Below are 27,903 nucleotides of genomic sequence, written 5' to 3'. Positions count from 1 at the left end.
AGCGCTCTGCTTCCTCCGGCACTTTAACACAATTTGTGTATGATGTGTTAAAAGCAGTTAACGTCACTAATGTGTTTCGCATTTCCCAAGGAGAAAAAAAACAAAAAAAACACGCACACAAGAAAGCTGAATACTAACTAACGCAAAATCCATTGAGCGGATAAGGATGTGCTCGCGTCCTCAGGCAGAAGAGGAGCGGTTAACGACATCATCTCAGCGCTGGGGTCTCAGTGCAGGCATTCTGCTAATGTAAACACTTTATCTGGCTGAAACAGCTCGGCCGCCACAGGCCCTCCTTCCTAACTTTACCAGCCAGCTGACGCTCTTTCTCTCTCTCCATTTTGCTTTCTTTAAAAGCTCACTGCTCTCTAGCGCTCTTTTTCTTCTGGACCGCTGGAACAGCTCATTTCCTTTCAAACCCGTCAAAGCGCTGTCTCTCGCTCTCGTTTAACATAACATCTTAAGCTTGCTTCTCCGCACTTGCTTAACCAGATTCTGTTTACACACTCCATCTATCATCCGATTTCACAGTCCTCTGGGCTTGTTTATGTGCCTTAAGTGATGCCTGTACACAAAGACATTCTGTTTTCTCCATGGACATGGAGACATCGTGGTTTACTGGTCCTCAAGATGAACTGAGATGCTCATGGATGTCTTTAGTACGTCTGATTCTCTACTTATAATTACTAACAAAAAATGCTAATGTAGTAATATCATGAAATAAATCCATTGATGAAACTGAAGTGAATTAAAAGTAAATTTGATTAAAAAGATATTGATTTCATTCGTTCTGATTCATAAATGGATTCTTTTGCGAATGGGAATTGTTGATTAATTTGGTCACAAAGTCAACAGGCCCGTTTCAAGTATTACATAATCTGTTTGATGATTCAGCATATTTTTTTTTATCCATTACAGGTTAACATAAAATTAATATTCAATGCTGAAGAAGAGGAGATGACAAACATGTCACTAAATTTAGAGCATACTGAAAACTGTTATCGACTATCAGGCTCAATGAATTAATAAAAAGTAAAAATCAAGACATACAAGTATTCATTTTTAAAATATAGATTTATTTTTAATATATAGTATATAATTTCTAATGTAAATATTATTTTTTTTAAATATAATTAATGTATTTAATAATTCAACATTTATCTGATATTGTTAAATTATTATTACTATAATTATTATATAGCACCTGGTCACATTTTATTTTGTAAATTTCGTGATTAATTGAAAAATGATTTTACCCCTATCCTAGTGTGTATTTTCAAGCCCAGTCCTATAGTTCTTTTTATTTTATTTTATATAATTATTTAATGCATTTAATTTAGTTGATTTATTCATTTAGCATTAAAGTTATATTAAAAATATTATTATTATTGAATTGCATTTGGAAGCATTTCATTTAGTGAATTTCATTATTTACTGGAAAATCTTTATTTTTACCCAGTCCTAGTCTATAGTTTCAATCCCAGTCCCACACTGTTTCTTTGCAGATTTTCAATGGGATTGTGTTTCTGTGCTGAGCACTAGGCTTCATGTGTTCTAAAGGCCCCTTTGCTGGAGCTCAGCTCATTTCAGAGCTGTTCATTCATTTCCTATGACAGCTCCGCAGCAGGAGAGCTACGGGAGCGCCGGATCCAAAGGGTGCAGCAGCGTTAAATGTTGAGCATTCTCTGAGATACCATTCTCTAGCCACTGACAAATGGTTAGTCTTGTTCTTTTGAACCTTACACACACACCAATCTAAACATTCTAAAACCATCCGTGGGCTTGTTTAATCTTTATTAAAGAGGTGTCCAGGTACAGTCTCTGCAGATCAGGGACGTCTCCGAAGTGAACGTGGAAGTCCGAGTGAACGAGTCAGGACGAAAAGGTTGACGTTTAAGAAAAGGAGGGGCAGCAGGGCCTTTGAAGTGCTGAGTGAGGAAGTTGTCCCCCTCTTCTCATAAAGCATGGCGGACAGATTAATGCCTAAGCTTTAGGAATACTTAAGAGTCAGCTTCAAGGGAATCAGGACAAGCCTCCGTGCTCCCAAAGCCCTGCCACGCAAATCCATTCTGCTGCTCTTTCCACAGAGCCGAGATGGAGGAGCTCAAAGTGCCAAACACTGCTGACGCTATCATGTGAGGAAATTATGAATATTTATCCAACTGGTCCTCTGGTGGTCTGGGCTACAAGTTTCAGCGATGATTACTTTTGATTCTTTGATTTGTTTGAGAAGCAGATGGAAAAATGTGAGAGGGGCTGAAGGGAACCGGCGAGGCGTTTAAGCTAATGCTTGTTCGACAAACAAAGCTTATTGAGCTTTGCTGCTTATTAGGACAAAGCTTTGGCAAGACTCACAAAATAACTGCTTATGTATCTGCAACTTTTCGGAAAAGCTGAAGACAAAAGACGACAAACATACAAACGTACATGTGGGGTCCCCCATGTAGTTCAAAAAACATTATTACAAACTGTAATACCTGCTTCTCATTTGCAGTAACAGGATATTGGTCCTTGAGTTCAGCCATGACAAAGCACTGGTAGTTTTGGCTGTTGGAAAGGGGCCGGTTGTAGAAGCCGGAGTACGTCTTCTCGTCGCCCAAGGTGAAGCTGTCTGGTAGGGAGAGCAGCTTTGCGGCGATGTATGGCCTTGCGGTGTCCGAGTGACGTCGTCTCCTGAGCAGAGCTCCCTCAGTAGACTCCAGGAGCTGAGGATGAGATCAGAGACAGATGAATTAGTACATAAAAGCCACAGGCCCTCAGTGTTGTGTGGGAAACTAATGCTAAGTTGGTCAATGCTTTTATTTGAATTGCCTGTGAATGTAAAAGCATTCAACTTGTCAACTTCAATGGGCTTCTCTTTGTGTTCGTGATGTAAGATTGTTTTTTAATGTTTTTGAAAGATTCTTAAGGTCACCAAGGCTGCATTCATTGATTAAAAACACAGTAAGCAATAACACTTTTTCTAAATATGCTGAATTTTCAGCATCATTACTACAGTCTTCAGTGTCACATGATCCTTCAGAAATTATTCTAATATGCTGATTTGCTGCTCAAGAAACATTTTTGATTATTATCAATGTTGAAAACAGTTGTGCTGCTTCATATTTTGAGGAAACTATTTTGTTTCAGGATTCTTTGATGAATATGCATGCGCCCCGACCACATTAAGACACATGCAAAATTTGATAGGATTTATTTAAAATATTGTAATTAATACAGTACTTCAACTCCTCAACTTCAACAGGTTTCATTTTGTGTTTGTGATGTGAAGTCACTAACCCCTTTCCCACAGCAATCCCGGTAAATTACCATAAAATTGCTGTTTACACAAGCAACAGCGTTCTGGCTTTTTACCAGTAAGAGACCATTCACACGTCAGCTCCAAAATCCGTGTAAATTCTGTGATGTCAATCATCGGAAGTGATCTTAAAGGTTGTATCAGTGATTTCAGGCCCAAAAAAAAGAGATCACATTCATCTAATCTTTCCTAACGATCCGCTAGCTGCCCGCCCCATAAGCATGGTTGGTGAAACCAATTGTTTTTGTGTGCAGATCTCAGAGGCTGCCTACAGAGACGCGTTTTTTTGACGGCATGCTTATGGGGCGGGCAGCTAGCGGATCGTTAGGAAAGATTAGATGAATGTGATAATTTTTTTGGGGGGCCTGAAATCACTGATACAACCTTTAAACGCTGCGCCGTTGTCTTCACACCCCCCACATGAGGAGGAGAGCTTTGGTTTCACTATCTGTTCAATTTGACAAAAAAATTTGACGTCTGAGTGAAAGGGGATAAGCGGATGATCAAACAGAACGCATTTTTGCTTTTTAAAAAACGAGACGCGCATAATAGTCATAGACTGTAAAAAAAATATGGATGTAGTGTCCGTGATGTCACCAGTAGGTTTCTGAAGAGCACTTTTGAAGCCCAAAATGAACGGAGCTGCCATCGCCATCTTAGCAGCGTGTCACCGCGCGTCACTCCCGGATAAACGAAAATGGGCAAAAAAAGGGATTAGCTGAGGTGACGTGACGGCTAACAGACACCAGACAAATGGCTTGTAGTGACAGCAGCGGCAATCCACCTGTCATTCAAGTGGCCATGCCCTTAATTATGCAGAACTTTAAGGCTTAATATAATTGAAACAGATGAGTTATAAAAAAGAAATACACCCCCTTTCCAGTTGTCATGAAGGGCAAAATTAGCTATATAGACCAAAACCACTTTTTGCACCAGGCTATAAAAAAAAATTCTGCTGTAAAGTTGGGCATATTAACATGGGGGGTATATGGTATTGACTCTCTTTTGCAGCCTGTCTCTAGCGGTCAGTCGATGAATTTGCAGTTTAAGTCACTTCCGAGTTGGTTTCATGGATTGGATGAATGGAAAAGAAGGCTGGGTCTCGAGCGCGACACGTTGAAAAAGCTGCGAGACGTAGTAAAAGATGATCATCTTGTGCATATTTAAATAGAAAAACTAGAAAAATAGAAAAAGCTTACTGTAAACAGCGCTGAGTAATCACGTCATCTCCATAATAACTCTATGATTACCGGTAATTTACCAGTATTTAGTTTACCAGTGAACTTAATTTAGTTTACCAGTAAAGACTGTATGTATGAAAGGGGCTACTAATTGCTACTTAACTTGTTTGGCTTCATATTGTCAAAGGCAACATTTTTGGGCCACACAACCAACTGTGGTCTCTCTTCATTACCCACAGTTGTACTGGTGAATCCGAGGGCGAGATACGCCTCGTCATATTTTCTTGTCTTTTCACCGCATTGTACTGCTGTCTACCAGAAGTGACAAACCCAATGTTGCAAATCCATTTGTCCTTTGTGTCAGAGCGCTGGAGTATTTTAGAAATAGAACAGGAGTGATAGACAGAATCACTGATTATAATGGGTTCTAGGGTTTTGGTATTTGTGAATTTGAAGTAGATTCATGAAGGAGATTGCTGGTTATATCAGAAATGTACAAAAATAAATGCACAAAAAATATCATTACAAAGTCTAGAAATCAATTTCAGTAGTACACTGATTTTAATTTATTGACATAGAACTCATGTTTAATGTAATAGTTTTATCCTTACATCTACTATTACACAAAAAATTGTTAGTCTCTAGAGTATTTACATTAGTAAATACATATGTATATCCAGCACCATATCACCTCTTATTTAACACAAACAACTGAATTGCTATTCAACTAGAGCCACGAGATGTTTCAAAAAGTGGTGGGGGCAATACTGACCCTGGCAAAAAGTGGTGGAGACACGTCCCACCCATCCAACCCGCAAATTACTCATATGCTGACTGTACACTGAATACAATCCCATTTATACAATGAAAAATATCATAAATGTGTATAAAGAATATCTGGAAAAGTATTTACTTGTTTATTTGATTCATTTTTATTAGACTACAGTAAGACATACAAACCTGAAGAGAAACTAAAGTTTGCTGCTGTCAATAAAATTAATAAGATTTGATAAAAAAAAATGCAGCCTTCGTGAGCATGAGACTTTCAAAAACATTAAAAAAACTTAAATAGTAGTGTATAAAAATATATATTTTAAAATGTTGATTGTCAAATGTCAAACACATGATGTTGATTTCAAGAAATCACATTTTTTAAATTCCCTGATATGTCCAGGTTTCTCATGACTCATGAATACAGTTAAAAACAACAAAACAGTAATAACTCACCTCATCCAGCTCCATCTCATCAGGATTAATCCACTTACGAGATGATGTAAGAGACCCGGGCACGACCACAATGTAGTAACACCTATGCAGAAAACAACACTGTTAGCGTGTACACCTTTACTACTCTCAACTGCACTACAGCAGCTTGAACAAGCGTCACCATTTATATCAGAAAAGCTCTTAGATTTGAGCTGGTGGGAATTAGAAGCGACCCATTCCAGGTGTGTGAATGCGTAGAAAAACTGATGACTTGCTTTCTGAGTAATAACTTCAGGTAATCATCTCAACACTACTGGTTTTTAATCATCAGCTCTGTCTTTTAGAGTGTGAGGGAATGTAGCGCTCACGAATGAGCATAATTTTGGGAGAGTGGCACACGGCTGCTCATAATAAGACTGGAGCCGAGGCTTTAATTTGGCCGGTCTCTGATACGAGAGGCAAAATCAGCTCCAAGAAAAACTCTCTCTGTGCTTCAGAGCTCCGGGATTTCCCGGAGAACGAAGAGCTGTGTCTGACACGAAATCCCACATCAATCAGCTCTACTCCAAATGCCAATCTTCTCCAAGACTTTCTCATCCTCAACACTCTGGTAATCTTTTTACCAATCAAAAAAGGCACTCCGGAGCACAGGCCTGTTCTACTCCAGGGATTGGCAACAAGGTACAGAGTGTTTTTTTTTTTTTTTTTACCACACTGCACCAGCTCTGACTTTGTCAACGGCCAAAGAAGCCAGAGAAGAAAAAAAAAAATCTCCAGAGTTTGCGGTTCAGTAGCAATTTAGTTTAATTTCTTTGCAGGGAACATAATTGGCTGTGGAAAAGCTCGACTCCGAAACAACATGTTCCTCTCAGAGGACAAAAACAATCCACTTTTCTTCCATTACCTCCTCATTCATGAAAAATTAAGTGTTGAAAATGACGTATAAACATTAGAGGCCTTTCTCATGCATAAATTATGACGACACATTTAAGGGCCTCCACCCAGCACTCAGCCGTAATGATGGGCTCTCTGTGGCAAGAACATCAGAAACAGAGCAGCGTGTCTGCTTTCTACGAGCAGGATGTGCTCATATCCTCCATCATGACAGGCTGCACTCTTAAGTGATCTCAAACCAAGACTTTCAGATATATCTTCCTCTCAGCTAAGAGAGAAAACAGCCTATCTGTCGGCACATTCTCCGCTATTGATTTCTACGCGTTCCATCATGACTTATCCTTCAGCACACAGCTCAGAGGAGAATGAAGCGGAAACATGCCAATGTCACTTGAGTCTGACAAGGTCCTTCTGGTAGTTTGAAAAAAAAAAAGCCATCTCGTTTCAGGAGAAGGTCAAACGTACAGCTGAATACAGTAGGATGACGTTGCTTTGGGTTGAAAAGCAGCTGGAATCTGCAGCGTTGGCAGGAAGGCTGTTTGCTGAGCTGGGGAGATTCAGTCTGAAGCGTTCAGTTGGGGAGGGAATAATTGCATGGTAATGGTGTGTGAGCTACACTGCAGAACGGAAAGCATGGCGTCATTGACCTGAATTAGGCTGGAGGCATATCCGTACTGATGAGATTTAAATAAGAGGGGAAGGAGTACATTTACATGCACAGCAATAAGATGAGTACTATATAAAATCAACTTTTAAAAAACTGATTTGAAAATTCTTTATATATATACACAGTATTCAAAACATTCTGTAAGCTATGCATTTCTGTTTTACACATCAGTAAATCAAGACATCACATGTTTGACCTCAATTGCCCACTTATACGTATGACACACATATATATATATGCATGCTTTTAAAGGGATAGTTCACCTAAAAAATGAAAATTATCCCATAATTTACTCTCAAGCCCTCCTAGGTGTATATGACTTTCTTCTATCAGCCAAACAAAATCAGAGTTATATTAAATAATATCCTGGCTCTTCCCAGCTTTGTTATGACCTCTGACCCGACATTTGTCGTAATAAGCTTAGGTGAGGAACCTAAGAAGAATTGACGAACGTGGAAGCGCAGAGGATGGAGCCAGGATATTATTTCATTTAACTTTGATTGAGTCCGGCTGACTGAAGAAATTAATATATCAAATAATATATCAAATTTATTTATACATTTTTTGTTCAAATCATTCATATTTTTTCATCTTATTTTCTCCACCACTAAGAGGACATCCCATTTTGTTTGTCAGATTACTAAAGTACTAACCTGACAGGGGCTGTGGTGGGCACTTTGGGCAGGTTGATGCTGAGTTTTCCATTATTGGTCTGTTCTGCTGTGTACAGGACAGGTTTACTTTTGAACAGGTCGGGTGCAGTTCGAATGGAAACCTGTTGCTGCAGACCACCAGCACTGTTCCCTCTGCTCATCAGCACAAAGGAGTAATCCGTGTCTGGCTGCAGTCGCGTGATCAGCTTCCTCTTGAGGTTGCCTTGGACTTCCACACTCTGCTGGTTATAGAGGATCTACAGGAGGGAGAGGTTCAATTTCACTCAGTTGCACGGCTCACTAAACCTAATTTTTCATTCAATTTCATTTAAACAAAGAACTTGATTGCATAAACAGACTTTATCCCCATGCAGTCACTTCTAGCTTTGGAAACAGTGTGCTGTTTTCTGGGCTTGGCCCATCAGGATATTACTGTTATGGTTTTATACCAGTGGCTGGCATGCAGAGACGCCACACAGACAACTGTCAAGTCCACTGTAGGCCAGAGACCGTTCTGACAGACTTTCCACAGCATTTCAGCTTACTGACCAACAGCGTAACTTGCAATTTTACAAAACCACATGTGAATTTACAGAATGAGCACTTAAATCTAATAGGTAAAATTACATTTACATCTGTTGCAGCGTAACCGTACTGTACAAGAATTAGACCATTATACAGTAGACTCTCAAGTGCTAGACTATAAAAACAGGCATAAATATAAATAATTGTGAATTATATCTTTTAATATGAGGACCTTTTGTTAATGCACGTCAATGGGGTCTTACCTTAAAAGGCACTTGGGATTTATAATTTTCTGGTACTTCCCAGGTGAGAAGGACAGAGGTTTTCATCACAGCTTTGACACCAAAACTTGTGGCAAATGCTATTGGGGAGAAAACAGGGATTTTGTAAACATTATTCAAAGCTCAGGGTTTGCAATGCATTATGTATAAGGTAACGTTTAAAACAAAACAGAGCTTCTGAAATGGGCTAAAGAGGACTGTTTACTAATCTCTTGTTGTGTGAAATTACTGACACTGCAATAAAAGTACTTACAGTATTGTGAATACATTTTTTTTTTATAAATAAACAAATAAAGCCCCTGTCTGAATATTTCCAGTAAAAGCTTTTCTGTAAACTATAAAATCAGCATATTTGTTGAGAACAATCCAAAGAATTTGCGACTCTAGCTATACTTTCCCCAGCTACAGGAAACTTAAAACTCCTAATAACTGAGATGCTATTCTGCTCAGTGTTATTTAAAGACTATTATAGTATTTATTCATATTTTGAATTGGCTTTTGTTTTTATATTGTACGTTTTCTTTTAAGTTTTAATAATTTTATGTGCAGTTGTACATTTTATTAGTTTTTTTATTTATATTTCCATAGAGCTTTAACTAATTTGATCTCAGTTTTAGTCATTTTAGTATTTCAATTTCAACTTATTACAGCGACATTTCTATCTTATTTCAATTTCTCATTTTTGTTTACGGTTTTAAATATATTTTGCATCTAATATTTATATTTAATTTTATTTAAGCTTTATACTTCCAATACCGAATTTTTTTTTAATATAATTTAAGCAATAATTACATAGTTAATGTAATTATTCAATAACAATAACAACAATGATTCTGCTAAACATAAGACAGCTTTCAGTTCAACTTGAATGTTCGCAGAAAGTAAAATACAAAGGGAGGATTTCTCCACTTGCCTTAAAACAGACCACCCAATGTGAAGATAATATCATTTTTTCATAACACTGCACATTTATCATGGTCTTAGCATGACAAAATGGCTGTGTTGTTTCAAGCGTGTGTTATTGCGGCAAAAATAATTCGTTGGTTATCTGCTGATTTCTCTGTGACCAGTGGACAAAGATTTCGTCTCGAGTTGAAACGAACATGGTCAGGTGTTGTTTTCTGGACACAATCTTTCTTGGAACATGAATAGGTGCGTGTGGTATCATGTGCACCTGTGTCATTAAATATACTGTATAGGGTGCATTATAATTATGTTACGGTGCATTGTAATTATCTGAGGCCTGACACAGTGATAAATTACACAGAGGGATAAAAGGATTTCTGTATCTGTTTAAGCGATTTAACGCAAGTCATGGAGTGTAAACACCAACCAGGTGATGTAGACATGGTCCTGCTCTGGATACTGGGGCTTAAGGGACCCCCTCCCTTGCTGGTGAAGGCTTGCACACGAATATCATAGGTGGTGTCTGGCCGAAGCCCCTGGATGGTCATCTGGGTTTCGGTGGTGCGGTTGGTGCTGTTCTGTTTGCTGTTGATGTCGCGGTACACCACTAAATATTGAGTGATCCGGCCGTTGCGCTCAGACAGGATGGGCGGTTCCCAGGACAGGCGGGTGGTGGAGGTGGTCAAGCCCACAACGCGCAGGTTTTGGGGAAACCCGCTGGGCACGTCCTCCGGAGTGCTGATCTCTTTTACGTACTCCTCTCCGGCTCCTGCCCGGTTCCTGGCGCTCAGGTGGAAGCTGTAGGTGGCGCCCTTGTGCAGGTCTGTGGCGGTGTGGTGGTCGTCGGTGCGTGCGAACTCACGGACTTCATAGTTCTCTTCCTCCAGATGCTTGTAACGCAGTCGGTAGCCGATCAGCTCGCCCACCATGTCCTTAGGAGGCTGCCACTGGATGAGAGCCGTGTTGCCGATGGTGGTGCTGATGATCATGGTGGGTTTACCAGGCACTGAGGGGGGTAGAGAGAGAATATGTTAAGCACGTTTAAAGAGAGGGTTATTGTGCAGGGACATTTTTAGATTACAGACAATATCCTTCTGAACTTTTTAAATGTCTAAAACACTCCTCTTATTCTGGCATAACAGACGACTTGTATTTGTCAAAAGTAATCTTTAAATTAAATTTCACTAGTTCACACTTACAAATAAGTCAGATAGAATAAATGTGTATTTGGCGTGCTGTCCGAGGAGAGGGCTCCGGGCTCGGTATTCGGCCCGAACCCAGAGTACTCCCCCCGTATTCCTGGCTGTGAAAGAACAAGCCAAGGGTGAGGAGTCGGGGTGGTGGAGGGATGCTGAAACTGTCAAGGAAGTTAGGTGAGTTGACAGAGTGAATATATATATGCTTCCTCTCATGCTGATAGGGTAGACATGGTAATTGTTTGATGAGATGATTGATAGATTGGTTGATTGATTGATTATTTGAACGTGCTCCTCCCGAACTTTGTTTATAAAACATCATAAAATATAAATATACTACCATTTAAATGTTTGAGGTCAGTAAGATTTTTTATTTTAAATTAATTAATTTTATGCATTAAATTGATTAAAAAAACGACATTTATACATTTATAATGTTACAAAAGATTTTTATTTCAAATAAAAATAAAGAAAATCAAAGAATTCTCTATCACGGTTATCCACTAAAAGATTAGGCAGCACAACTGTTTTCAACATCCATAATAGTAATAAATGTTTCTTGAGCACAAAATCATCAATGATTTCTGAAGGATCACATGACACTGAAGACTGGAGTAATGATGCTGAAAATGCAGCTTTGTCATCACAGGAATAAATAGCATTTTAAAATATATTACAATACAAAACAGTTATTTTAAATTGTATTACTATTTCACAATATTACTGTTTTTACTGTATTTTTGCAGCCTTGGTGAGCAGAAGAGACTTCTTTCAAAACTCTTATCAACCCCAAATTTATATAACTAAAATAAGTTGTAAATGCCTTTTCATATTCACCACAATTCTATAATATTTTTAATATTTAATAATAATAGTAAAACAAAGCTTTTTCCATCTATTTAAATCCTTAAGAAATGTCTTGCAAAAGCTGCTTTTGATTAAATTCTACATTCTACAATGAATAGTCGCTGAAAACCTCCACAGACACATTCAGGATTTAAAGTCAATATGAAACCTGTAATGCGATATGAAACCTGTAATGCGATTTACTCCGAAATATAAGAGGACATTCAGTGGAATATAGCAGCTGGTGACATCCGTGGAGAAGAAAATAAGCCATTATATTTCAATTTTTTTCTTTTTTGAAACAATGTGCACCAATGAATCATGCAGAATAAGACCAGAAGCATGCATTAGGAAAGTAATCAGGGTGAATTTTGAGTGTGAGTTTCTACCTGCTCCGGTGGTGGTGATGACTTTGGCTTTACTGCGCGCCCCATCACCCTTGGTGGTGTACGCTGCCACGGTAACAGAGTAAGCGGTCTCGGAGGAAAGTCCAGTGATCACAGCCTCCTGTTAAACGGAAACAGCATGATGCCTAAGATGCAAAGACAGCTTTATCTAGAGACGCCCTCATGCCATCCCCACTGGCAGACACTGATCATAAACCCTCCAATAAACCACACACACCCCAATGCTTAACCATTTACAACCTCCCTTTTAAAACCATCGGACACATCTTTAATTTCGTATTGCACATACAAACAATAACTCCAAAAGGCTTTGAAAAGCTTTTTCTATGAGAAGCTCTTCCAAGCCACAAAGAGAAGAACGAAAGCAACTCAACCATGGGTGTCAGTCTTCTTGCTTTACACCAGTGACAAAAAGTTTTTACGAGGACGCTTAGCAAATCATTTTTTTCAACTGTCTGCAATTTGGCAGATATTTGAATGATTTCCCCACCCTATTTTTTTTAAATAGGGTTTCAAGGTTCCTCCTAAAAAGTCAAATTAGTTCACAAATTAGCCTAGCTGGTGTACACAACTGGAACACTGACACATCTGGTTGACATCAACCTGTGTGAGCACTTGAACAAACTCACAAACCAAAGGAAGAAACAGAGAACGTCAAACACAGCACACGCAAGCAACTGTAGGAACACATGCACACGCATACACACAACAAAGTCTTGATTAGGGTTAAAACACAATATTTTCACTCGCTGTTAAAAGCGCTGTATTCTGCTGCCAGGCCAGTATTTGGCGATGTAACTTTGTAAAGAAACACTACGCGCCTGTAGACTGAACACGTAATGCGCATGTGTCACAGTTTACACAAATGCACGTTTTTGTAATTTACACGGCGACAATAACAGTTTTCAAATACTTTGCATTTTCAGGTCCCCAAAACAATTTAAAAAAGTTAAAAGATTTTAACTGAAAACGGCCCCTTGAAACTCCTAAACTGTGCATCATTAATGCGCTGCTATTCGTCCTCCTTTCAACATGAATTAGCTATTAATAGAACAATAATTTTACTGAAGAAACATTTAATGAGGAATATGAGTAAAGCCTACAGTAACTCAAGTAATCTCTTCTTAGTGTACTTGCAGGGTTACCTGCAAATGATGTGCTGAAAATCCTCACACACACACAGAAAGAAACCAAACTCACACAATAATTAATGGAGTACAGGTTCAACCACACTTAAATACACACATGGAAATAAACCAAGGTCTTGACACGGCATATCTTCATCCACCACACACACACACACAAAAATACCAGACTCCTTTATTACAAACGGCATTTAAAAGCTTCTCATTAGCATTTTTAGCAAGACTTGGCGGAGTTTCTTCTTTAATTAAGATTTAATTATATTAATACTTATACCAATAAGTGCCCACTGTTTCACAATTTTCTTTTTTTAAACGGAGGATTGGTTTGGTTTCCTCTCCCACAGAAGCCCTAAAGAAGGGGAACACGGGATAAAATGTAAATGACTGGATAAATTTAAATGACCTTTTTAAATTTGAGCGTTTATTCATTACTTTAATCACACAAAATTACTTTTTTATAGGCGAAGCAATTGCATTTTCGCCTCTCATTTTCTCCTTCATAAATAGTGCTCTTTTATCAATTTTTCGAGCAAAGGGAACAGCTCGCACTCACAGAGAACAGAAGTTTAAATAAGAAGGAGACATTGGCATGCAGTGGTGTTCTGAAATGAGGAGGCAAAGTCCTCACAGTTTTTTTACTTCTTTTTTTTGTGTGTTAATAAATCAAATGTAAATTCATGTCCCAGTTACACTTAATGCTCTCTCATTTTCCTGGTTCAAAAAAAAAAAAAAGGGGGAAAAAAGAGAGAAACCAAACACAATTCTCTTTTGTATTTTTACATTGACTATGTAATTAATGTTGTTATTTATTAAAACCAAATATAAATCTCATCAAGTTAGTTTATTTAAAGTCCCTGTAAAGGCAATTCTAAAAAAAAATTCTAAACGCATTATAAATGTTAGAAATGTATTGCTAAAACATATTACAAAGACTGTGAACTGTGAAGTACTGAATTGTGGAGTTAGACCGTTAAACAGTTTTTCACCATTGCTGTGTTCCGGATTTTTTGGGCGGGGCTGAAACGGGGGCTCGATGACACACTGAAGCCCCTGAGCTCCTGGACACGCCCCTACTTGATGACGCACTGGAGCCCCTGACGCTGCCACTCCGCTAACAATATAGCACATTCACATCAGTTTGCCGATCGCGAGATACGGTCAGTACTATTAGTTACTACAGCCTACAGTTTGCTAGCTATATGCCTTCGTCACAGAAATGCGTACTACCTGGATGCGATCACGTACAAAACAGATCGGTGTCCTTATTTAAATTTCTGAAAAACGATCACATTAAGAAGAGGTGGATTAATTTTGTGAAGAGCCACCTTGATGGACAGCTGAGGATCACCGCCTCTGTAGTGATCATTTTACACGGGATAGTTTTATAAACTTTCGTCGGAGACAACTGGGATTCACTGATAATCCGCTGTTACTGGTGAATGGGGCCGAACCGACTATCTCCCGCATCGGCCTTCATCCTCCCGTCGCGCCGACAACTGGTGCCATCGTCGGCAGTGCGTGCCCACCAATGAGTGTAAGTTGCCTTGTGTGCTTATGTTATAATTATAGTAGGTAGTCCAGGCTCGAACATGTATGGCTTTGTAAAACAAATTAATCTGCTAGGAGCATCCATTCCGTCTGTAGCGGTGACAGTTGAGTGTGGCGACGGAAGCTTTCCTGCGAGTGGGCGTGGTTTCAGCGCAGCCAGTGGACACGCCCCCAGCGTTTGAGAACAGAGACTACTGCTCATTTTTTCAAGATTTTGATAGCTTATTTGATGTACTTGCCAGCTTTTTTTATCATTCAAATTTGGCTAGGTGGCTAATAACACATTTTTCTGTGGTGTGACAAACTCAGAACACATACTTAATTTTGACTTTACAGGGACTTTAAGCATTTTTACAGTTATTCCAATATAATAACTGAAGGCAGTAACAATTTAAACAATATATTTTATTTGTAAACTGATGCTGAGCTGTTCCTTTTCATTGTCTTTTTCACAAAAAGAGGTGGGATTAATCGCACAAACCAATCATTTCCAATCATATCGCGATTAATGGAAAGCCATCTTAATAGGTGTGTTTCTTCTCTATACATTGAGCAAACAGTCACACTACATTAGTGAGCTGGCAGCTGACGCCAACCTTCAAAATGGCTGATTGCTAGAATAAATAACACAGAGGTGCACAGATGTCACTCGCTGACACCAGCGAGTCTCTGTGCTGTCAAGCAATAATCAATGTCATCTGTGAGAAGAGCAGCACGGTTCCAGTATGTGTAGGTGGTACCTCTGAATAGAGCCTGAGGTGAAAGAAATTAATAGAGTTTCTCACCTTTGAAGAAAAGAGAGGATCTAAAAATGGCTTAAATGAAGATTTATGAGTGGTTTCTTAAAACAGATGTTGGGTATTTTTTTTAGATATGGGTGTGACACTAAGGGCCCTATTTTAACGATCTAAGCTCATGTCCAAAGGCGCAGGGCGCAAGTGCAGTTAGGGTGTGTCCGAATCCACTTTTGATAGCTTAATGACGGGAAAAATGGTCGGCGCATTGTCCCTATTCTCTTAATGAGTAATGGGTGTGTTTTGGGATTTACGTGCAATAAACCAATCAGAGTCTCATCTCCCATTCCCTTAAAATGCCAGTTGCACTCGGGCCATGGTGGATTCACTATTTACATGACGGAATTTGATAGTGGAAAGACCGAACGTGTCTCCAGAGCGCAAACGGATCTTCTCAACAGGACAAGCCGGATTTCACCATATCTTTATCTACACAATAATACTCTTTTACATTGTAATCCTTTTATTTTTTATTATTTGGCAGTTTTGTGTGCTGCTGCGCATCCATGTGTGTTTAATAAGCAGAGTGTACGCGCGTTGTGGACCCGCACATTACTAACGCGCTCTTTAAATAACAAAAAAAAAAACACTGCGCCATTGACTTTAGACCAGATTTCAGTTGGTCAATGGTGCAGTCTATTTCAGTTGCCTCAAAATAGCAACGTGCCAACAATGCGCCAGAACACACACAATGATAACCGCGTCAGGCTGAAACTAGCAAAAAACACTCGCGTCATGCCTGGCGCTGCATTGCGCCGGGTGTATGATAGGGCCCTATGTCTCAAGTTTGCGAATGGTGTTTAAAAGCAGAACAAAATCTATGCGTGACAATTGATTTGTGGCATTTACTTGATCTCACATGTTGGTGATATTAAGAATAAATGATTAATTTTTAAAAACTTGTAAACATATTCTTTTTGACCATGGTCAATTTTTCAAGGGTATGTTAGCGCATAACCACAGCCAACATTGGAGATACAAAAAATTTGGTGGCCAACCAAAATACACACACACCTAACTGTGACTGCTCAAGGTCACCAGGTCAGGTGCGAATCCTTGTATTAACGTATGAATCCCAGATTCCAGAAATCCAGTTCGCTGACAGGCTGCCAGACAGCCCTGAATCATGGGAGAGGGAAAGGAAAGCAATTTGGCGGGAGCAAGCGATTGGCTCCTGCTGAATGTTTTCCAGGCAGGTGGCAGCACGCAGTGGCAGCGGAGCAGGTGCGGTCGCTAACAGCAGGGCTCCAGAGAGACGGCAGCCAGTCTGCTGGCACAGAGATGGGCGGACTGAGAAATGGGGTCAGGCTTCACTGGGAGGAAAACGACACTGGTAACTGAAGTGCGCCCAATTCTTCGGCTCTTTTTTAATGCTCCAAATCTAGGCAGTAAGAGGATTTACCAGCATAACGCAAGCCGGGCCCTGAACTGTAGTGGGTTGTCACGCAACTATAAGAATCTTTTGAGGAAACTCTGGAACAACGAAACACACACACACAAAGGCATGTTCACGGACAACACACACCTACTTTCACAAAGAGCTGTAGTGTTGAAAGCTGACTGTTATCTACAGCTTTCCCTCTCCAGCCAGGCTTCACTGGTTTTCAACACTCACAGCACACATAACCCTGAACCAGTCCCTCTGCTGAAAGCAGGTAACCTCATTCAGCGCCTCAGCGCCAGCGCCTCAGCGCCAGCGCCAGCCCCCCCCCCGCGATAATAAAGAGCCGACATTTAGACAAATTACTAAAGTTAGATGTTTTTGGGGGTTTTTTATGGCAGAAAAATGCTCTTGTGATTATAATAACCAGAAGTCAAGAACAGCAGACAAAGCTTTCATTCATACAACTACTTAAATCAGTACGTCTCGGCTTCCATAAACCGTCTCTTCCATCTCTCTAGTCAAGTGTCTTTGTCTGCACACGTACAGTATTTGTCATCGCAGTACGAGTGAGTGTTTATTATTCAGGAAATGTTAAACTAGTGCTCTAATAGTGATGGTCCCTTCCATATTTGCTCGCGTGTGATTGTGTGTGTGCGTGTGAGTGAATAACGTTTACTTGCTATGCTAGAAGTCATTAGCGCAGTCATTACACTGTCAGTGAAATGTGCTCTCAGGGGCCAGACCTTTAGAGCATGCGGCATCATTACCATTAGTAAATACAGTGCATTAGTGGGAGACCTGCAGTATAATGCTGAAAATGCTGCATTTTATTCTGGTCTTTTCTGTGTGTGTGTGTGTGTATATGTGCACGTGTGAATAAGTACAGAGTTAGAAATATGTTTGCAACAGTGCTCAAAAGATGCTAAATGGTGTATATTCCCCCCATTTCCCCCCTTTTCTACAATCTGATTGGTCCAAATTCATATCAAGCACACAGAAGGAGTTCAATCAAACTGTTAATCCCTCCTTACAAGGAGAAATGTTAGTTTCAAATGAAGAAAAGCCAAGCGATAGAGGAAAAAGCGAAAGATGAACACACAAACGCAGAACATCCCCGCAGGCCCAATGCCACAAACCACCCGCTCACACTTGAGTTACTCACATATTCCGTGGACTCTTCAATTTTCCACTGATGGAAAACACAGGACAGATGAGAGGGGAAAAATGAATCAGAGATGGCACTACTGGGGAGAAAAAAAAGCATCGCTACCTTTTTTTTCTCTCATCTACAGATGAACACATAGCGTTAACAGTGACATGCTACAGAGATAGAGGAGAAGGGTGGAGAAGAAGAGATGACAATATTTCACATTCGACACAGTGCTGCATAATGTCAGGTAAAAGGAGCAGTGGTATACTGCTAACAAAGGCAAGGTGCTTCATTTCCGTCGCTCTGTGGGAGAAAGAAATGACAACTGTTGCACCACTTACACCTGGTGCAAGAACGTTTTAGTCTCAGCATGGTTGCAAATATTGCAATTCAGAGACACTTACCTCTGCTGCATTCATTATAAACCTGAAAACTGAAATCCAAATGACATACAGAAATACTGTACAATCCAAAACATTTATCACAGATACACTGCCTTGTTACATGTAATGTATAATTTAAGCAATTGTGTTAATTTTATCTAAGGATGCACAAAATATTGGTACTATATCAGTTTTCGGATTAGATGATTTAATTTATCAGTATCAGTTGATATTATACATTTAATTGTGCAGCTGAAATCCTCTATTTTTACTTAAAGCATTTGTTTATTATTTTATTTGGAAAAACTAATTTCAATTTTAAATCTGCCAGTTATCAGTCATAACTTGAAAGTAATCTTCATCTTATCGGTTCCTGCCAAAATTGTAATGTTGTACATCACTTATTTGATCTCACCGACACATTTGTGTTGCACAAAAAAGCCACATTTTACATTTACACACGTTTTGGCCCCTGCTGGCAGATACCGGTACCACAGCATTGATGTATTCAGATGAATATTGTACTTAGTAAATTCCTCACATTTTCCCCAAGAGAGACAAGAAAATGAACATTTCTAAAAAGTTTTTATTTTAAAGAACTTTTTATCTTTGACTGTAAGTGAATCCCATACAGATTAAAAGCCTATTTCTTGATGCGAGTCTTCTGGTGTGTTCAGCATGAAATCCCATTACCTCCATCACACTGCCAGCTGAGCTAGGTGACATCAAACTTTTCTGACAGTGAGCACCCACAACCGTTGCTTTTCTCTTACTGAACCCTCAACAAAAGGCGCACACACATGCATCAAATCTTCCCTAGACCGAGAAGCCAGCATGGAGCCAACTCAACCGGAGTTGATATTCCTCTTCGGGAAGAAAAAAGAAATTGCTCCTTTCTAGCCGAGAATCTGCAAAGTGCAGTGAAGCACGTCACAGTATCAGTGTGCAGACCCACACACTGTAATTTTCTACATTAGATCAGTCTGCAAACATTCATCTATATCGTACAATTGCTTCTCATGATGGAGCTGATCTAGATCTGTGTATATATTGCATAACAGTACCATTAGCACACTAGACGGAGGCCAATATTTCAGTCTGTTTCCCTAACACACCGCTTCCCACACACAGACCTCACAGGGCCGATCCTATAGGGTAGCGTCTGGCATATGTGGCGTCTTGTTAGCCCACCGGCTGCTCAGAGGTGGGAGTCTCATGGACGATTTTAAAAGCACCTGACAGCACACGAGAATCCACTGGCTTTGCCCAGGGCAAGCCTTCCTAAAAGTCCAGTAACAATGACTTTACCCAGGGCACGACTGCCTGGAGGCCTGACCGCCCGTCATTACCTTTCTCAGCGAGGAGCTGAAGTCATGCTGATAAGTTGAGTAGAAAGTGTGGAGGCTGAAACATTGATCAGATATAATGGGCCGGAGAGCGCTTCTACCCCTTCAGATCTGCACATAAGAGTTGTACTTCAATCATTTAGTCATCGACGTTTCACTGCATTCACTTCCGCCTCAATGGACGACTCCTAAACCGCTGATTTAAACTGTCCAATTAATCGTGCACAGTGCTGCAGCGTAGATACAGTACCAACGTGCACTTAGCACATACACAACAGCATCTAAAAGGGGACGGAAAAGCCACCACAGTTGCTTCGGTCAGCTCTACATTCAAACAACAACATCCCACCTCAGCACCGACACAAGAAACGTACGCTTAAATAAACACAAGCAAACCTCTTTAAGCTCAAGTTAATGAGACATTTTTTTCTGCTTATCTGCTTTCTTAATGGGTGGTTGTTTTCCACGTGGCACTTTAGCCTCTGTTAAGCGTACAGGCCTTTGCTTTCCCAAAATCATCTCCTCTGAATCATTCTCTTTGAATGCTAGATGAATAAATTAGCCTAGTTTATTAAAATGCTTCAGAGAGCAGAAAAAACAGGTCAGAACTGATAGGAATCTTCAGCTGGAGCCAAATACGGCAATTTTCAGACGGGATATTAAAATAGTAATGGATGTCTGCGTTTGTCAGATAGAGCCTGTTGAGATGAAAGGCGAAGATGGTGCCGATATTAATCATGGGAAATAAAGGGCTCTCCTCTCTCTCCTTCATCTGGCCAATGAGGAAAGAGTGAATTTTTTTCAGAATTGGTGCTGTATGAATCTAACATTCACTTTACTCATAAAGCAGATGCTCGCAGAGTCTTATAGAGTATTTCACGTGACAGCAATTTGCAGATACAAAGTGATCGGAAGTCATTCACTTTCAAAGCGAGTTGATCTGAGATGAGATAAGCGACAACCGTTGGCAACACAGCGGTTTATGCAAATGTACAGTGATGGGATGTGGCAACTACCAATGTCAGTGAAACTCACATGACAATTGCACCACCTCCTACCAACCCACAACCCCAATTAAAAACACCTGAACCAACTAATTAATGTCTTCAGGCATACTAGAAACTTCTGGGAAAGTTGGAGCTAAACTCTGCAGGACGTTGGCCCCCAAGGAGCAGGTCACCATTGTCTTGGGACACCCAAGACCCAATGACAAGATGGTGGTAGTTTATAAATCCCACTTTATTGGGCTCAAACCCTCTTTTTTGGCTACCAGCTTAGGTCCTCGTTCTCTAAAAGCTGCACCACCCACAGCTCCGATCTCTCGCTACATCTGTCTTTTCCTAATTCCCTCTTCTATCTAACATCCACAACTGATGCAACGGGATCCTAACCATACAGCGCAGAAGAGTGACAGTTGTAATTGTAGGGGCTCTCGTGCAGATTTGTCGGAGATTCTTCATGGAAAGGTTGACAGGCCTCTCTAACGGCCACTTGCTCGGCTCTCGTGGCACACTGGAATGGATCAATTAACTCAATCTCTCAGTTAAATTTAGACTGAGGGTAGTGTGTGGGTTTCTAGTCTGGCCTTCTTTGAAAAGAAAATGCATTTAACCCACCCACGGACAAACAAGCGCTCACTGGTTTCCCGGCTTTTCAGCTGAGGCCGGGGAGACAGATGAGAGAGAGGCTTCTCAAGTTGCTCTGAGTGAGACAAATATTGGGATCAGATTGTGACAGTGTCTTGATATGAACTTGGAATCAATGTGAAATTACATTTTCATTTTCAAAATTACATTTTCAAATACAGTTTTCAATTTACGTTACACATCTACTTGTGCACAGTACATCAGAGCATAACCTTTAATCAAAATGTAATAACTTAGGTGGGTTTTTGTAAATGCTAACCAACAGCCAACAAGCTACTAAAAGCATTTTTAGGCTAATTGTGTAGGTAATACAGCCTTTATAAAACCTTACCAATTGTTAAAGTCAGTGTGAAATGGAAATTACTATGTGTTTTCTAAATGCATCTTACTGAAAACAATTCATCCAAGTATACATATCTTTTTTTGGCATTGTAATTTTTCATAAAAATGTCACAACTTGATCTTTATGAAACGAGACTCTCTGGTGACGTATGGCAGACTTCCCCAATCATTTAGTCGGCTTAAACCGTGCCCGTTTCTTGACTGGAAGCTCGCATTCAGATCCTTTTTCTTTTTCGATAATCCTTTTTACTCTGCTGTAATATTGAAAGAACTTCCGTTTCATTATGACTTTATAAGTTATAGTTAATGGCTATAATTTATGCATTATAAATAATGGCAAAAATTACAAATAAGGATGATTAAAAAAAAGAAAAGTGTAACTGTTGGGATACTGGAAAAGTCACCTCAAAAACTACAGTTATGCTTCAGTCCAGTTCCATAAATATATCACATTATAAAGTAAAATACGTATATTTCGTTTCATATTGATGTGTTCGATAAAATCATTCAATAAAAAAATCTGCAACTATAATGTTACGACATACCAAATGAGAGTGGGTGTTGTGTAGGTAGCTAGTCATTTTGTAACTCACAAGTGTTATTGTTAATTGGTGGCTCGGCCATTATGGTTTGGACTGGTTCAGTAATGCACACTAAGAGCAAATGAAAAACATTACACATGTTCTTGCTCTCCTCTGAGATGTTTTAGGAGCCCATCCATGCAGAAGCCCATGCTCTTAGAGTCAGAGAGTCTCTGAAGGTGGTAGAGAAACAGCACATATTAAAAATTGGCAACCCCCAGAAGAACAAAAATGGATGTCTTGAGAAATCCGGGTCTTTTTGTCAAGACAAAAACGGACTACAAGCCATTTATCAAAACAACTCGGCAACCACCCTGCCACACCATTAGTGTTACACAATACACAATGGATTTTCATCACTTCTCCGACATGTTTTCTCCCTTCTTCACTCGTTCTCCTTGGCCAGTTACATCCCAGAGAGCAAAGCAATAACACATTCTATTTTTTGCTGAGTAAGAGTCAAAGAATGAAGAAAGATGTAGACATAAACGTAACCGGAGTCGTATGATACATCTTCAATGTCTGAGAGAAAAAAGAGACACAAGGTGAAAGTAAACAGGCTTGTATGGATCTTTGTGTCTGAGAAATCTGATATTTACAAATGAGTCTCAGCAAGTGTTGCAAATGTTTTAATGCTTTTTTTCTTTCTGTAAAAATGAAGGTGAATGAGTCACATCCTGGGACAAACCATCACAGTTCGCACTTCGCAGTAAATGACTCAATGCTTCAGATGTTATGGTGGATTGTTTGCCAAAGAGGGAGAGGCAAGCGCAGGTGTCTTTGTGTTATGAGAGCAAAGAGGTCAACAGCAGTTCATCTGACAGACACTGTAAACAAAACCTGTCTGTTGTTTTTTGTCACTGATAGAAACTAGATTTTACAAAAAATAGAAAAAATTCACAACAAATGTGTCTTGTAAGCTGTCAAAAATATTTAGAACAGCTGACCTTGTGCCATTAAACAAAGTTTACAAGTTATGACTTGTTGAGGTGTTATGGACTAGAGACTCTGAACAGACAAAACAACAACAGCACCACAAACCAGAGAGGCAAAGGTCACAAAGACAACTACAAGCTCTGAGCGAGGGATTTTATAGAATATAGCCTATCGTTTAAAAATGCACTGATATTACAATTCTGGGATATTAGGATAGTATGGTCTATAACTGAAAAATGGCAGATATAAAAATTCTGTGCTACTTCGTCTAAATGAATAATAATAATAAAAAAGCCTTATCAGTTTTAAATACTGAGAAGTGAATTTAGGCACGACAACATTATAATGTACAATGTGAAAATGAATAATCATTGTGAGATTTGCTGAAGTGTTATTCTATTTTAATGATTACATTTTTGTCCCAATTAAATTAGTGTAAAATATAAAATGCATATAACATTTCTCAATTAAATTAGTGTTTTTAAAGATTTTCAAGTGTTACATGACAACAAAGATAATTATAAATAATGAAAATAAAATGATTAAAAAAAAATTATACAAAATATAGCATGCACAGATATTAGCATGCACAATTAATAATGTATATTTAACAATATTAGGCAATAACCAAATTAGTACCAATATATTGTGCATCCCTAATACTATAGGCTGGAATTAATTAACGGCAGCACAGAAAACTTGACAGTTCTAGGAGGTGGATTGAGTGCTAATGTGCGAGGTGACACATTCTCATGCACTTCTTCACTTGGGTATGTACTTATGCAAATGAGAAATAATCTTTTCAATGCACCAGAAAAACCTCTGTCACCTGCCCATTTACTAAAAACTATTAAAGCCCACAGTGGTCCATAGACATCTTTTGTTACAGTCTTTATCCCACTAGTTCGGTAAGGGGGAATGCTTACACAGGTAAATGAGAATCTCTTGTTTGGGGGTGGGGGGGGGGGGGGGGGGGGGGGCAGGGAAAGTGCAGAAAAACACACGACTACGCAAGTTAATTCTCAGCTAACAATTCAAGAGCAGAAGCATTTAAATGCCCCCAGTCTGAATCTCTATATCCTCGAAAAAGTGTCTACTTAAAGATATTCGTGGATTTCTAAATCCCTCCTAAGGATTACTATCTTTCTTCCATCTCAGTGCACCCACGTTTCTTCAGGCAGTTTTAAATCTCCTTATATTAATGCACCATGAGTGAAACAACAACAAAAAATACAGAGTAACAAGGCAGTGCATATGTATTAATGTTAGGATTTACAAAGAGCTGAATTCTTGAAAGGCCACCAATAGTGTGGATCTGTGAAATATTTAACATCAATTTACATAACACTCAAGGCTCAAAAAAGTTTTCATGTGGAATTAGATGTGTAGACATGTATCCTGAAAACACAGAAGACAAAGATTCTGTTCCAAACCCTACTGAGTTGCCTACCTAGACAGCCTTTTTTAAGGGCATTTAAGACACACTAACCAACCCAGAGGCTGTTCAAAACAAGACAATTATGTAGCCAAAAAACAACAAAAACTATGATTTTTTTTTTTCCGGTAACTGAAATAAAATAAAATATAAAAAAAATTTTACTAAAAAAACAACAACTTAGTATTAAACTAACTACTAAAGTACTTAAATACTAAAACTAACATTGCGATTTTTTTCTTTTTTATATACAAATAATTTAATATATTTATATATCTCTTTCAAATGATAGACATTAACTGAAAGAAAGTCAAATAAACAATATTTAAAAAAAAAAAAAAAATTGTGCATGCATACTGTGTCAGATCAATAGCTTAGCAGCATGCTAACACCAAACTCAATTCTAATCAATTGTGAGGTTTAGCTGAGTCTCCAAGTAAAGCTTTTCAAATAAGTCACTTAAGAGTTCCGATTTAGGTTAGGATCACTAAGGTTTGGAGCAGATCCCAACCTAGCCCTAACAATGGCATCCAGCTCACAGTAACAAACAGTGAAGTATGACAATAAGTAATTAGCAGGTAGTACCTGTGCTTCTGGCAGAGCGACGTCCATTATTCTAGGCTGTCCGTGTGGCTCCCCGTTCTCCAGGCGGGAGTATATGACCTGGTATCCCCGGATCTGGCCGTGCTGCTTCCCAGAGAGTGGTGGCTTCCATGTCACACGAATAGCTGTGGAGTTCACAGCCTCCACTTCGACTTTCCGTGGTGGGGCTCCTGGCACTAAACGGGGACAGTTACATTTAAACTTTTAGGATTGTGTTTGAGCTGAAACACTCTAATAAGAGCTAATGAGTAGCGGTTTGGGTAAGGAGAGGTATTAAAATATTTGTCAGTCGAGGAACATTTATCATATCGGTAAAAAAGCTAATGTGGCTTCAGTGAGAAGATTATTCTCAACAATTCAAGGATCCAGAAGAAAGTGTAAAAAATCTGATAAAAATAAGAACTGCTAAAAGATTAGCAGGAGGTGATGAAGGACAATTAATTATCTGATGAGGATGTGCTGAAATGCTGCTCAGCTGATATGCTTGACATGAATTAATTCATGACGACCAAATTAGGGAAAAGCATGACATCATTTCTAAGGGTGATACCAGGACCAATATATAAGGATGTGACTATAGAGCAGAAGGTGGTCTAAGACAGGAGGGGAGGAGAATGAGAGGAATGGAGAATGAGAAGTGAGAAAGAAGAAAAAGATAACTAGAGATATTGATGAAAATAACAATAATTTTCGTTGTAGCATGGTAATATTTCATTTATTTGAATGAATGATTAAGTTTTAGTGCTTCATGAAATGACATTAAGAAGCTATCTTTGTGGGCAAAACACATCATCCTTGCCTTATGGTGGCTTGGAATTCCAAGGGGAATCGGATATAAGCGTTTAGACGTAGGTCAGATGTCCAGATATACATCTGATTTAAAACCACATTTAGAAGTGGCTCAGAACGGATATGAAAAATCGAACTTTTTTGTGCCAGTGAAAACGCAACTTTAGAGACAAAGCGCATGTTGTCTTGTAAAGGACCATGCAATGAGCACATCCGGTCTTATACTGCTCTCCTACGTTTAATAAGCTTTTCTCTTTAGCCTACACTTCTAAAAACGTTATCAGAAGCACTCAGGGATTGCCTGAAGTCACACGTGTAATAGCCTGTACCTTGTGCAATCAAGTACATGTAAAACTTTCTGTAGCACAACAGAGGAAGGACAGACTGTGAGTAAGAGTGAGTAACTGCTTTGAGGGCTGATGTCTGTGACTGCATGCCATGTCTAGGACAGGGATTTTTAATTTTTTGAGGCCAAGGAGAAAAATAATAAGCACGATATGATAGCATATACAGAACAAAAATGTTGTTTAAATTACTGGCTTTAATTTTATAATTGAACTAAAGCCAAAACAAATTATTAAAATAATATTTTTAGGTTAAAATATATAAAAATATACACCGTTCAAAAGGTTGTGTTCGGTAACCCAGTTTGAAAACCCCTGGTCTAGGCAACGTGGGTTAGCTAACAGCTGAACTTCCTGGAAAGCAGTTTGATTAAAGTGTAGGACAATTAGACCACGCTTCAATGATAAGATAACTCTGAGCAATGAACCATGGGTAGTGGCCCCCTGATTTTATGGTGCTTTAAGAGGATGTCTCGGTGATATTGCTCCCTCCTCACTTATTAAGTTGTTCCATTTATAATTCAAACAAAATGCTCCAGTCACTACTTTTAAGGAGAAGACCAAGCTTTCAGGTCTAGGTTTGTTCAAGGTTAGACATTATTTAGAGAATCTGACTTTGTCCATACCACAACATTTTAATTAGAAACGTTTGACAAACAAGAAAGTCACAAGCATACTGTGGAATCTATAGCAAATGTAACAGATGATATTGTTCATAACCCAGAATAGGAATAATTGTTAGCCATGCTTAAAAGAAGTAATTCGTCAGACAAAAAGAGAACAGAAAGGTAGCAGCCAGCAATAGCCCAGCATTAGTAGTTGTCCACATAGGAGACTTCAGACCTACCGTCCTCATTGGTACGTATACGCACAGCTGTGCTCTCTGGGCCGGGGCCCACATCGGTGTGCGCTCTCACCCACACCTGATACTCCGTCCACTTCTCCAGCCCATCCAGCACATAGCTGGAGGCATCCGCTCCGATGTCCTTCACCTCGTGGCGCTCCGAGTCTTCATTGTTCACCGCCTGGTAGCTGACTGTGTAGCGCACGATAGCGCCGTGGCGACTAGCGGCCGGCGGCGCCACCCAACTCACCTTGATGCTGGTGGAGCTCAGGCTGAGCAGGTGCACGTCTTGAGGGGGGGCAGAGGGGGCTGCGGGAGGGGGCAAGGCAACGTGGAGGGCATCAAGCAAAAATTAAACAACTCAAAACAAGCTTGCTTCTGGACTGAGAGGTTGGGACAAGAATTGAGAACGTCTTTGTTTCATATTTTTGTCTAATATCAAATTAGAACTATACACTGATTTTGTGTTTTCAAAGCCATTTTGGTTTTAAAATTGCGGTCAAGCTTGGTGAAATCAAATTCATGTATTCTTTTTTTTCTTTTTTTTCTTTTTTTTTTACTTTGCTTTGATTT

The 27,903-nt window shown here is 39.4% G+C and overlaps 1 protein-coding gene across 11 annotated transcripts in view; it reads right to left on the bottom strand.

Annotated features, from left to right (window-relative positions):
• The window catches only part of ptprfb (protein tyrosine phosphatase receptor type Fb), a 192,252-nt gene that overhangs the window by 32,025 nt on the left and 132,324 nt on the right, over positions 1-27,903 (bottom strand). For 4 of the 11 annotated variants that reach the window (XM_084412143.1, XM_084412138.1, XM_084412144.1 and 1 more), the window contains 9 exons: positions 27,334-27,639; positions 25,336-25,529; positions 18,094-18,120; positions 12,043-12,160; positions 10,039-10,617; positions 8,688-8,785; positions 7,900-8,156; positions 5,707-5,788; positions 2,478-2,705 (listed from right to left, as the gene is read on the bottom strand). In XM_084412143.1, the coding sequence (XP_084268269.1) occupies positions 2,478-2,705; positions 5,707-5,788; positions 7,900-8,156; positions 8,688-8,785; positions 10,039-10,617; positions 12,043-12,160; positions 18,094-18,120; positions 25,336-25,529; positions 27,334-27,639 (1,889 nt within the window). The remainder of the gene's footprint in view (positions 1-2,477; positions 2,706-5,706; positions 5,789-7,899; positions 8,157-8,687; positions 8,786-10,038; positions 10,618-12,042; positions 12,161-18,093; positions 18,121-25,335; positions 25,530-27,333; positions 27,640-27,903) is intronic. The other 7 variants (XM_084412145.1, XM_084412146.1, XM_084412147.1 and 4 more) reach the window with 3 other exon arrangements.

This window comes from Rutilus rutilus (genome assembly GCF_951802725.1).
Source record: "Rutilus rutilus genome assembly, chromosome: 6".
NCBI lineage: Eukaryota > Metazoa > Chordata > Actinopteri > Cypriniformes > Leuciscidae > Rutilus > Rutilus rutilus.
The sequence above is the reverse complement of the archived record's forward strand: the minus strand, read 5'-3'. Positions and strand labels throughout refer to the sequence as shown.